Source organism: Dendropsophus ebraccatus, chromosome 3, assembly GCF_027789765.1.
Source record: "Dendropsophus ebraccatus isolate aDenEbr1 chromosome 3, aDenEbr1.pat, whole genome shotgun sequence".
Lineage (NCBI taxonomy): Eukaryota > Metazoa > Chordata > Amphibia > Anura > Hylidae > Dendropsophus > Dendropsophus ebraccatus.
In genome coordinates, this window is record NC_091456.1 from 8,788,200 (window position 1) to 8,801,972 (window position 13,773).

At 47.5% G+C, this 13,773-nt stretch overlaps 1 protein-coding gene across 1 annotated transcript in view; it reads left to right on the forward strand.

Moving 5' to 3' along the window:
• The first annotated feature begins 770 nt into the window (after positions 1–770).
• The window catches only part of ALDH2 (aldehyde dehydrogenase 2 family member), a 34,171-nt gene continuing 21,168 nt past the window's right edge, over positions 771–13,773 (forward strand). The window contains exons 1-2 of the mRNA XM_069960802.1: positions 771–1,002; positions 8,275–8,379. Of these exons, the coding sequence (XP_069816903.1) occupies positions 874–1,002; positions 8,275–8,379 (234 nt within the window). The 5' untranslated portion in view covers positions 771–873. The remainder of the gene's footprint in view (positions 1,003–8,274; positions 8,380–13,773) is intronic.

The window sequence follows — 13,773 nt, forward strand, 5'->3', positions numbered from 1 at the left end:
CCCAAACGTTACCATATTGCATTCTTTTTTACGATTTCACCTATTTATATCTTCATAAATAATAATATTTGGGATTCCATCATACATGTTATGGTAAAATGAAAGACGCCATTACACAGTACAACTATTCCTGTAAAAAACAAGCACTTACATGGCCTGTAGATAAAAAACTGAGAGTGCTGGAGCTCTTAGAAGGGGAGGAGGGAAAAACGGAAACACTAAGATCAAAATTTGCGCGGTCCACTGGGTCATTTTGGGCCTGGTCCTCAAAGGGTTAAGGATATGTTCAGTTGGCTAATAACTGCATGTTTGTTTGTTTGTTTTTTATGCAGAAATCGTGTCAATAACCTTATCAGAAACCGTGACACAAGACTGATCGGAGAGAACTGGATATCAGGAGTCCAGCAGCATCCAAGGGGCAGAATATGAGATGGGGAACCTGCAGCCCTCCAGCTGTTACAAAACTACAACTCCCATCATGCCTGGACAGCCAAAGCTTTAGCTCTCATCACCCAGGCATGATGGGAGTTGTAGTCTTGAGGGCCCCATCCCTGATACAGACGATGCAGCTGCCGTCTCCCAGTGTTCTGCCCCTTATATACATCAGCCCTGAGGAGACAGCGGCTTTGTATCAGCAGATCCCGGGAGGGGAGGGGCTATTCTTATCTTCCTATTGGTCGCTTCCAGCTTTATCCCCCGCGGTGATTGGCCCGCAGCCAGAGCTCCTCCCCTCCCATGACAGGGGGTGTGGCCTGAGATAAAAAACATCAGAACTTTGCAGAAGTTTCTTCCCGTCGTGGACAGCTGAGTGTCCGGGCTGCTGCATTGTTCTGCGGACGGGCTGTGTACGGGGATCGGCTGATCGGCTGCACCATGCTCCGTGCTGTGCTGGGGAGATTGTGCTCCAGGGCCAAACAGGCTCCTCTGGGCATCCAGATTGGCAGATTCTCGGCTGCCGCCATCCCTGCCCCCATCCAGAGGCCAGACGTCCAGTATACCCAGGTAATGCCCCCCGATCGGGCAGTGGGGACTGGAGGTCGGGATCGGTGCAGGGGCAGAGATCGGAGCGAGGTGGAGTGTGCGGTGTATATATATATATATATATATATATATATATATATATATATATATATATATATATATATATGTGTGTGTTCTGCATTGTGATAAGCTGCACGCAGACCACCGCCCACCATCCCCTTATACTTCCCGGATCTGTGCTCTGTGTGTCCCCCCTGATCTGTGCTCTGTGTGTCCCCCCCTGATCTGTGCTCTGTGTGTCCCCCCCCCTATCTGTGCTCTGTGTGTCCCCCCCTGATCTGTGCTCTCTGTGTGTGTCCCCCCTGATCTGTGCTCTCTGTGTGTGTCCCCCCTGATCTGTGCTCTCTGTGTGTGTCCCCCCTGATCTGTGCTCTGTGTGTCCCCCCCTGATCTGTGCTCTGTGTGTCCCCCCTGATCTGTGCTCTCTGTGTGTCCCCCCTGATCTGTGCTCTCTGTGTGTCCCCCCCTGATCTGTGCTCTGTGTGTGTCCCCCCTGGATCTGTGCTCTGTGTGTGTCCCCCCTGGATCTGTGCTCTGTGTGTGTCCCCCCTGGATCTGTGCTCTCTGTGTGTCCCCCCCTGATCTGTGCTCTGTGTGTGTCCCCCCTGATCTGTGCTCTGTGTGTGTCCCCCCTGATCTGTGCTCTGTGTGTGTCCCCCCTGATCTGTGCTCTGTGTGTGTCCCCCCTGATCTGTGCTCTGTGTGTGTCCCCCCTGATCTGTGCTCTGTGTGTGTCCCCCCTGATCTGTGCTCTGTGTGTGTCCCCCCTGATCTGTGCTCTGTGTGTGTCCCCCCTGATCTGTGCTCTGTGTGTGTCCCCCCTGATCTGTGCTCTGTGTGTGTCCCCCCTGATCTGTGCTCTGTGTGTGTCCCCCCTGATCTGTGCTCTGTGTGTGTCCCCCCTGATCTGTGCTCTGTGTGTGTCCCCCCTGATCTGTGCTCTGTGTGTGTCCCCCCTGATCTGTGCTCTGTGTGTGTCCCCCCTGATCTGTGCTCTCTGTGTGTCCCCCCTGATCTGTGCTCTCTGTGTGTCCCCCCTGATCTGTGCTCTCTGTGTGTCCCCCCCTGATCTGTGCTCTCTGTGTGTCCCCCCCTGATCTGGGTGCACGGTGCTCTGTGTGTCCCCTGATCTGGGTGCTCGGTGCTCTGTGTGTCCCCTGATCTGGGTGCACGGTGCTCTGTGTGTCCCCTGATCTGGGTGCTCGGTGCTCTGTGTCCCCCCCCTGATCTGTGCTCTGTGTCCCCCCCCTGATCTGTGCTCTGTGTGTCCCCCCTGATCTGTGCTCTCTGTGTGTCCCCCCTGATCTGTGCTCTGTGTCCCCCCCCCCTGATCTGTGCTCTGTGTGTCCCCCCTGATCAGCACTGTGAGCAGTCACCTCTCTACTATGCTCTAAGTCACTGGTGTCAGACTCCGGCCCTCCAGCTGTTAGAGCCCGGCATGCCATGAATTGCAGTTTTGCACTAGCTGGAGGGGCGGTCTGACACCTCTGTCAGTGTGTACAGCGTCAGGCTGATCTCATAAGTATTTTGCATCTACAATGGTATTTTTTCATGAACACTTCTGATCATCTTGTTGGGTCGGCACTAGTGCTGAGGGGATCTGTCAGACTGTTCAGGTTCTGCAACATTCTCTGAGCCTGAACCGTTTGTATTTGAATCCCACGGCTGCAGAAGCTGGATGCCGCCTTAGAGAGTCCTGGAAAACAGATATGCCCTATGACTGTATCCATGTATCCATATCCTATGACTGTATCCATGTATCTATATCCTATGACTGTATCCATGTATCCATATCCTATGACTGTATCCATGTATCTATTTCCTATGACTGTATCCATGTTTTCCAGGACTCCCTAGGGCGGCATCCAACTTCTGCAGCCGCCGGATTCAAATACAAAGTGTTCGGGTTTAGAGAATGTTGTCTGACAGATCCGCTTCATATTTCATCTTCCAGCTCTGGAAAACTGACTTTGAACTGATGCCATTCATTTGAATAGAACAGTCCAAACGATCGGGCACTAGTGTCTGGACACCGCATTGCCAGACACAAGGGATGGAAGAACGCATCTCACAGTAACTGATGGGTAATAGAACAAAAGAGCGTAGGATGCCACATGACGATGGATGTAATTTTGCCAATTTGGCATCAGTTTCTGTTAAAAGATGCCGGACCACCTGATATGTGTGAACCTGGCCTAAAGCCGATGTTAAAGGGCTATTCCACTCAAACATAACTTTTGATATGTTGCTGCCCATGGTGAGACTAACAATTCCCTCCACACTTGTTATTATCTATTCAGTCTCCTTCCCCCAGTCCTCAGCTGCTGCTTTCTGCTGAAGACACAAAAATCTGTGTGTGAGGTTTTCTCTCTGTCTCCCCCTCCTCCCCCTCCCTTCTGAGACAGCTGATATAAACAAGTGCTCATATGGCTTCTATGGTACCATATGGATACATGATACCTCACCCCAGCCCATACTGAAGTTAGTTTTCCACCTAATTTTATCCTATTTTTTACCCCACATGATTTAAGAGGCTCCACAAGGGTTAAAAAATGTCATATTCGCCATTGGTGTTGTATATGTAATCCACCCTAAACCTACTTGTCCTCTTCCCCATACACCTGCACACCGAGGCCGGCCAAATATTTATTTTCCTGCTAATCTGATAACGGCTTATCTCCCCATGTAACAAAGGCTCAGGCATGTTGATCTGCAGCACAGGCATTTAGGCCAGGTTCAGGTTCACACTGCGGTTTTGCAGTCTGTCTAATGGAAAAAACGGATGCATTTGTGTTTTTTTTTGTTTTTTTTTGGAATATGCATAAATGTGTATCCATTCCCGGTATTTGTGCGGGGTTCCTCCGGGTTCTCTGGTTTCCGTCCACGCTCAAAAAACATAATGATAGGTGACTATGTTAGACGTAATGGGAGAAATGAGCGATGGCGCCCTGTAGAGGCCGCAGCCCCAGGGGACAAAGGAAAAAAGTTATTGTATTGTAGAAGGCGAAGCTCTCTATAATGTCTCTGGCTCCCATTCCTCCCCGTGTCACTTAAGGTAAAAAACAAAACAAAAAAAACAATGCTGCGTAATCGGATCTGCGGGTCTGTACTATAGGGGAAGAACATGGTAGACCTGCGCCGAATCCATTTATTTTTAGGCTTTGTGCAAATAAGTAAGGAGCGTCCTATTATGCTGCGTTTACACGGAGCGATAATTCGGCCAATTGATCCTTTAACGTTTTTGAAGCAACAATTTGGTTTTTATAACGATCAGTGTTTAGACGAATAAATCGTTAGAAAATTCGTAACAAAAATCGTTATTGCGATCGTTTTTAAGATGGCTTAAGCCCATCTTTCACATAGGGTGAATCTTTGAAAGACTGTTTACACAAAGCGGCTGCAAATTTTTACCGAACGACAATTTGAGAACATGTTGAAGGATCAAAATGAGCGATTTCTTGTTGATCGTTCGCTGTGTTTACATGGAACGCTTATCGCTCAAATGTGATCGTTATTGCGAAAGTTCGAGCGATAATCGTTCCGTGTAAACGCAGCATCAGACAGCTTGATTTTTAACAATTAAAGACTAACGATAAATTATCACAAACGAGATTGTTAATCGTTAACCTGAAATCGTTCTCCATATTACACAGAACGATGGTCGTTAGTTATGATAATTACTACGATCGGTCACATCGGTGATAGAACAATGGGCAATTACACTGAACGATTAGCGAACGAATGCGGAATTACAGCGAACGATTAGCGATGATTTTAGGGTCAGGTCTAAATGAACGATCGATGACACACAAACGATTTTTCAATCGTTTCCTGCAATTACAAGGAGCGATTATCGTCTAAATTCAAAGGATACAATGATGTTCAGCGCGATAATCGTCCAGTGTAATAGGCCCCTGACTGTGTGGACGTTGCTGTTCTTTTCTCAGCGCGGGTTTAAACTTGTGACAGAATTGTGATTTTATCCTTCTGGTTACAAACGTATCTGTTGAGCATCACGAGCGCCGTAGCCGGCAGAAATCCCATTATATCTGCCTTCTGGATGAACCCATTGTACATGTTAGACATTCATAGGGCCTTTTACACGGACGGATTATCGGCAGGGTGTATTGCTAGAACCACTCCTTTGGCCAATAATCAGCCCGTGACAGAGATCAGCTGAGGACGGGGTAAATCTGATCCTCGGCTGATCACGTTTAGAGCAGGATTTAGAATACATTGTTAACGTCCACATATTTTCTTGTGTAAACAGGAAATGTGCAGCGGACAAAGGAAAACTGACAGCAGAGATTTGCAGATTGTGCTGACAGTTTCCAGATGCCAACAAGCCGGGCGTACTAACCGCCTGCGCTGCTTGTGATCCGCCATCTTCTCCTTCTTTATCCCGGCCGTGCTATAGACAGCAGGACTGGAGCTGACAGTGTCACAGACCGGGATAAAGAAGGTGAAGATGCCGGATCACTAGCAGCGCAGGCGGTACATATGCAATGCTTGTAGACATTTAGGCAGATCCCTGCTGTCAGTTTCCCTTTTTAAATGGCCACACAAACGATACAGCGATTGTTCGGGCAGCCAGGTCATTAATTGTGCCGTGTAAAGGCACTGCAGTTGAGTGTCGATCTTGCTGATCGCTGCTTGTTTGCTCGGCCCCCCTGTCTGTCTATATAAAAGGACCCTAAAAAGTCTCCCCCCCCCCCCTCCCCCTTTCTAAAGATGAGCAGTGCCAGAAATGCCTGACATCTTTTAACAATGCGATTCCTCCACTCCAAAAACCGGACACAGGTGCCGGGCGCAGGGCTTCAGAACCGGAACATCCAAGAACGATTAAAACTATGTAATAAGGTTCATAAAACACTACGCGTTTCAAGGTTGGATCGGCTTCTTCCTCGTGTCGGGACCCCTGAGGAAAAGGCTGGTCCGGCCTTGAAACACGTAGTGTTTTATGAATTTTATTACATAGTTTTAACCGTTCTTGGATGTTCCGGTTGGCACTTGTGTTCCATTTTTGCAGTGGAGGAAACCCCGTTCATGGGCTACACATGAAGGCAGCGGACTGTGATATTACCGCTCACCTTATACACTTGGAGGGTTGTGCCTCATTTCTCGCACAACACCACCAGGTGAGAGTCTTGCTAATCTAGGTCAATAGAAAACAGATTGTGACGGATGTAAAGAATTTTAACGTTAAAGGGCTAGTCCGGTGAACATTATTTATTTTATTTTTTTCAAATCAACTGGTACCATAAAGCTATATAGATTTGTTAATTACTTCTATTTAAAAGTCTCCAGTCTTCCAGTACTTATCAGCTGCTGTATGTCCTGCAAGAAGTGGTGTATTCTTTCCAGTCTGACACAGTGCTCTCTGCTGCCACCTCTGTCCATGTCAGGAACTGTCGAGAGCAGCAGCAAATCCCCATAGAAAACCTCCCCTGATTGATGTACACCATTCTTAATGTACCAAATTAATGCTTATACAGTTATAACAAAAAACCTTTAATAAAATATCTTTAAAAAACAAAACAAAAAAAACCTCTGCTGCTTTGGACAGTTCCTGACATGGACAGAGGTGGCAGCAGGGAGTACTGTGTCAAACTAGAGAGAATACACCACTTCCTGCAGGACATACAGCAGCTAATAAGCTGATAAGTACTGGAAGACTGGAGATTTTTAAATAGAAATAATTTACAAATCTATATAATTTAAACAATTTTTCGGTGGCATTCCCCTTTAAACGGACAGCAAAAGAGCACTTGGAATATAAGTATTTACTAAAACTGACACATCTGGAGAAGACGTGGCTCCTTTTAAGCTAAAAACTAGTCGGGCCTTGTCATGGACAACATTACAGCTAAACAAGTACACGCTTTCCACTGGGCGTTATAACTAGAGAACTGGTTAAACTGGAATGGGAGTTAAAAAATAATATTAAAAAAGTGGAGAATAACTAGGAACGTATATGGCAGATTCAGGCAAAAGGTCACTGCTATATAACAAGAACGTGTGTAAAGATTAAAGGGATTCTGTCAGCTCCTTGTCCCTACCTAAGATGCTTAGTGTGCTGTAGCTGGCAGTCCCCTAGTGAGCATGATGCCTTTTGGTAACAGTGGATTATACAGAATCTCACATCTCCTACTTTACTGAAGAGGCAAAGAGGAGTTGTTCCTGCCGCACTCTGGCACATCTACCACTCCTTCCTCCTCCCTTTTTTTCTTGAATAATCAGTGCTGCCCGGCCTCCTGCTCGCTCAACTGTCAGCTAGTGTCTCTGATTGCAGATCAGTCCTCCGTAGGCAGTTTGTCTAAAAGAAACACTCAGTGTATAGTGGATTGAAAACACAGAAAGGCTACACTGTTGAAATTGAGCGGATGGCCGTCATTTAATGGCACATATCGGCTGTTGATTTAAAATAACAGTAATTATTTGCCATTAAATGGCTGCCATCCACTCAATTTCAACTGCATGTGAACATAGCCTTTCTGTGATTTCAAACTGGTTATGGTTGCAAAATACTGACAAAAATACTGTGTGTGAACATAGCCTTAACAATGATACAATAATGACAAGAAACCCCCCCAAAGAGCTCTATTTCACGTCAATCAGGGGATTTGAACCAAAGACTTAACCCTAGATCACAGCCCCTACATAGTTTCTTCCAGACATAAACTGGTTACTGATCTGCAATCAGAGACACTAGCTGACAGCTGAGCGAGCAGGAGGCCGGGCAGCATTGATTATGTTGCCGGCCCTGACCGTTTTTTACAGGTTCTTAAAACACTCGTTAGTAATTAAAAAATAAATACTCTAGGAGATCACTTTTAAAGGGGCTGTTCACCAAAACGTTTTTACTTTCAAATCAACTGGTGCCAGAGATTTGTCATTTACTTCTATTAAACAATCTTAAGGTATGTCTCTTACCTTCCTCCTCGGCACCGTTTTGGTGCTGTTAGCAGTGTAATCCTCGGTCCGGAGCACCATTAGGAGCACTTCCCCGATACTCTGGGGGCGGAGCAGTGCTCCTAACGGTCCTTCATACCTACTTTTATACTGCTAACAGCACGGGAACGGCACAGAGGATGAAGGTTAGAGACATACGGTCCTCCTCGGCACCCCGTGCACAATAGGGACATATCAGCAGGTTAGAGTCGTCTGAACTGCTGATAGTTCCCCTTTAAATACATAACTGCATCCTGATATTTAAATGTTCTCTCTTTCCAGCTCTTCATAAACAATGAATTTCAAGATGCGGCCAGCAAGAAGACTTTCCCCACTATCAACCCGTCCACAGGGGAGGTCATCTGTCATGTAGCAGAGGCGGATAAAGTAAGTACAAAGTGCACATTGTTGTGAGATATATATATATAATATATATAGCATTCCAAGTCCACAGTTCTGCATTGCCATCCTCTAGTTTCTGGGATAGCGGCCAATAGTTCTTGTATTGTTTATTTCTTGTATAACTATACAGAGTAATCGCCATCCAAAGTATTCGCTGTGCAAACATCTAGTCCAGTCTTGAATTCTTTTTTTTCTGTAAGTGAAGCAACAAATGGTAGAAATGTGAGGAGATAAATAGATAACGTCCGTGTAACAAAGCCGTCCGTGCAAACAGAAGTGAACGTCAGACTGGATTTCAGGAACGCTTTTGGCATTGGCAGCAATTCATGGGGTTGTGAAATCTACAGCATTGTTACTTCATTCTGCAGTCACGGTGGCCAAACAGATTTTTTTTTCTTCAGTTTTTTTGCACTTACCTGAAATCCAGACATTTTTACATAGAAATTGGGAAGTAAATACTAAAGCGTTTCTTAAAGGGAATCTCTCACTAGGTTTATGCAACCCTTAATGACGGCAGCGTAAATTAGTGACAGAAATGATGAACAGATCGGTGTATTACTGACATCATTCTGTTCAGCCGTTCTCCTAATATGCAGGAGAATAGGATTATTGCCACACCCCTCTCCCCGCCCTCTAGCTGCTGATTGACAGGTGACTGCCTATACACAGCATGGATAGATAACTGCCAATCAGCAGCTGGTGTGGGGAGTTTTCTGCTTCTCATGAATATCCAGGACTACTGTGCTCATGCACATAATGGAGAGGACTACTTATTGTCCATGTTACTCAGGAGGAGATCTCTGGATCAGCTGCACAGAACAATGTAAGTGATACATCATTCTGTTCAGCTTCTCTGTAACAGCTAGATATAGCCGGATGAAGGGCAGAGCGTTACGCTTCAGTCTCTAGTTTACAGATTAATCCAATATAATCCAGGCTCCATAGACTTCTATTATCTAAATGTGCAGGAGGCAACAAAGCGTACACTTCTTGCACTAATAGCTTGCCTCCACTTACACTATCCTTGTGTTCTTGTACATGTGGCTAGCTACAAGCAGGTGCTATGTTTAATTGTTTAAGATCCACCAGTTGGAACAAGCCAAGACTCCTCAGTGTCAGCATAAAGCGTTCTGATGTTTGACGGCTCTGTATGCAGCATCACTATGCACTAGGTATAGCCAGCACATTATAAGACACACCTCTCTAGGCCCTATTCACACATCCGCAATTCTGTAGGGTCAGTGTATTTCAATGGCCCCATTCACACATCTGTAGGTGTGTACAGGGCTGTGATCAGTGCCACAAAGAAAGAGGACAGGCCCTAGTGCGGACTAAAATTCCTCCACGGACGCACCAATAGGATGCAGCATAAAATACAGATGCCCTACAGGTGGAAATGTACAGGTTGGGGATGATAAATTGCAGATTCAAATTTGCGGAGTAAAAAAAAATATACTGACACATGAATAAACCCGTGGGGGGCATTCACACGTCTGCCATTTTGCGGATGGGGAAGGCAAGTAATGGATTCTTCTCTGCGCGGGGCGGGCTGGTCCACCATCACGGGCGGGGCGGGCTGGTCCACCATCACGGGCAAGGCGGGCTGGTCCACCATCACGCGCGTGGCGGGCACACCATTCTTACCATTAAACCCACCCCGGTCACATCTCTGTACTTCTCAGCAATAGTTCTTATGACATAACGAATCTCCTGCTGCCTCGGCCTGTAATGTGTTGCTGAATGTGGTAGAATCCTGGATTATTGTAAGTGGATAGATTCCATTGTTAACCTTTCCTCTTACTGCGTGACGCCCGTCGAGCGTTTTTTTTTTTTTTTTTTTGTGATTGGTGACCAGATGTGTCCGATTACCCGTAATCTGCTTTGTGTCGCTGCTTTCCATCTGGTCTAGGTGCAAAGATCACGAACGCATCTTTTGTGTTAATTTTGTTTTCCGCTACTATTTAAAGAGCCGCTAATCTGGGATTAGCTGGATAATGAAGTGTAAGAACAGGGTAATGTCATCTCGATGTGCGGAAGAGAAGGAAACAACCTAAACAACGAGAAAGAGAAAAGATGGGGAAATGGTGACGGAGAGAAAATGATAAACCACAAGAGATCTAGAACCAGATGTAGGCCTGCACCTGTTTGTGCATATTTTTTTTTTTTATGTGTAAATTATAAAATTGGGTGAAAAAAAATGTGTGTGCAAATTTTTGGGTGAATACTTAAAAGAAATAGCTTATAAAAAATATTCGAGTACTGTTTTATAAATAGAACCGGCCTCGACTGCATCCAAAAAAATGGGCGCAAAAACCATAGATTAACTATGTCAATAGTGCATTTTAATTGTAAAATTATCATATACATTTGTATAAGCAACAGAACATAGTGAAGAGTGCCAAACGGATGACTTCATTTGGTCCATTTCAAGGGAAACTCGAAGCACCGATAATGCAAATATCTATTCTGCCAGATTCCAGATGGCGATCACACGGGCAGTGCATACTTACCTCTGGTGATGCTCTGTGATCCAGCGCCTTCAGTAAAAGGAATCTTTATTCCGGGCTGACAGTGTCACAGAGGTGGGTCTAAGATGCTGTCAATGCCTGCCCAGCACAACCTCAGCCCACCTCTCTCTCTCTGGCCGCCATTGTCAATCGTTCTGGAGGAGGCAGGTGGTCTGAAGATACAGTGGCGGCTGGAGAGCAGGACGGGTTGAGGCTGTGCGAGGTGGGTACTGACATTGTCACGACCCACCTCTTATACACAGACCCACCTCTTATACACAGACCCACCTCTTATACACAGACCCACCGCTAGACCAAATATTTCTAGTAGGGTGTAGAGATGAGCAAACCGAACCTGAGCGGCAAGGGGATGGGTAAGTATACTCTTTTTATTATGTTCCCATACACCCCTCCCTTCCTGATTTTTTTTTTTATTTTTATTTTATTTAATTTCAAGGGAGTCTTTAATGAGGGTCCAGGGATTGCCAATATGTGAGTGGTGGTTTTAGCGGCCACTTTCTTTCAGAGACAGCACCGCTCTTGTCTCCAGTTTGGGTGCAGGTTTTGTAACTCAGTTCCATTGAAGTGAATGGAGCTTAATTGCAAACTACATCTGGCCTGGAGGCAAGAGCGGTGCTGTTTCTGGAAGAAAGTGGTCATGTTTTTGTAGCGCTGGATAACCCTTTTAGGCTAGATTCACACACACACTGGATCCGCAGCGGATTCAGTGTGCTGCCAATTAGTGTGCTACCCCACCGCAGCCACGGATTGGCTGAGTGGGGCATCCGAACACCTGGAACCTTCGAAGCAGGCAGGTAAACTATCCTCCGGCGGGTGGGGGGTTAAGGGAGCTGTCACTTATATACTCGAGTATGTAATCTCATAGAAAATTACAGACACGGGATCCGCAACAGATTTCGCTGCGAATTCACACCGTGAAATCCACTGCGGATCCGGTGTGTGTGAATGAAGCCTCAAACTGTATCATGCCATCTGCCCGGGGTATCACCAACTTTTGTTGCTTTGGGTCCGTAGTGTTATTGTGTAATCACAATGAAATACGAGAGATGAAATACGATCAGGCCCGGACTGGTAATCTGGCAAGGCGGGCAAATGCCCGCTGGGCTGGCCAGATTACCAGCCCGGGGGCCGCACAATGGAAATAAAATAAATTAAAAAATTACCGCTGCGGCCCTCTCCTGACGTGCTCCTCCAATCCAATCAATGTGGGGCCGATGCGGCCGGCCGCATCGGCCCCTCGTTGATTGCAGGAGCACGTCAGGAGCGGGCCAGCCGGTTCGAGGTGAGCGGGCTGTGGTGGCGGGAGGGGGCTGCGGTGGCGTGTCTCCGCCCCGCCTGATCCCCCCCCCCCCAAGTGCCGAGGGCCGCAGACGTGCCGCGCACAGGCACGTCTGCAGCCACCTCCACCAGGCCCCCAGCGGTGACGTCACTTCCCTGACGCGCCGCTGAGGACCTGGAGAAGAGAGAGGAGAGGAGCTGCCGTGGACCGAACATCCAGCCGAGGAAGAAGCTGCTGGGGATCGAGGTGAGGTGAGAATGTTTGTTTGTTTTTTTTGTTTTTTTAACCCCTTCATATGTGGCCATGCGGGGGGGCTATTCTATATGGGAGGGGGATGCAGGGGGGGCTATTCTATATAGGAGGGGGATGCAGGGGGCTATTCTATATAGGAGGGGGATGCAGGGGGGATTTTCTATATGGGGGGATTCAGGGGGGGGGGTATTCTATATAGAAGGGGGATGCAGGGGGGCTATTCTATATAGGAGGGGGATGCAGGGGGGCTATTCTATATAGAAGGGGGATGCAGGGGGGCTATTCTATATGGGGGGGATGCAGGGGGAGGCTATTCTATATGGAGGGGGATGCAGGGGGAGGCTATTCTATATTGGGGGGATGCAGGGGGCTGTTCTATATTGGGGGGGATGCAGGGGGGATTTTCTATATGGGAGGGGGATGCAGGGGGGCTATTCTATATGGAGGGGGATGCAGGGGGAGGCTATTCTATATTGGGGGGATGCAGGGGGCTGTTCTATATTGGGGGGGATGCAGGGGGGATATTCTATATGGGAGGGGGATGCAGGGGGCTATTCTATATAGAAGGGGGATGCAGGGGGCTATTCTATATGGGGGGATGCAGGGGGGCTATTCTATATGGGGGGGATGCAGGGGGGCTATTCTATATGGGGGGTGCAGGGAGGGCTATTCTATATGGGGGGTGCAGGGGGGGCTATTCTATATGGGGGGTGCAGGGGGGTTATTCTATATGGGAGGGGGATGCAGGGGGCTATTCTATATGGGGGGGGATGCAGGGGGCTATTCTATATGGGAGGGGGATGCAGGGGGCTATTCTATATGGGGGATGCAGGGGGCTATTCTATATGGGGGATGCAGGGGGCTATTCTATATGGGAGGGGGATGCAGGGGGAGGCTATTCTATATGGGAGGGGGATGCAGGGGGAGGCTATTCTATATGGGAGGGGGATGCAGGGGGAGGCTATTCTATATAGGAGGGGGATGCAGGGGGGCTATTCTATATGGGAGGGGGATGCAGGGGGCTATTCTATATGGGAGGGGGATGCAGGGGGCTATTCTATATTGGGGGGATGCAAGGGGCTATTCTATATGGGAGGGGGATGCAGGGGGCTATTCTATATTGGGGGGATGCAGGGGGGCCTATTCTATATGGGAGGGGGATGCAGGGGGCTATTCTTTATGGGAGGGGGATGCAGGGGGCTATTCTTTATGGGAGGGGGATGCAGAGGGCTATTCTTTATGGGAGGGGGATGCAGGGGGCTATTCTATATAGGAGGGGGATGCAGGGGGCTATTTTATATAGGAGGGGGATGCAGGGGG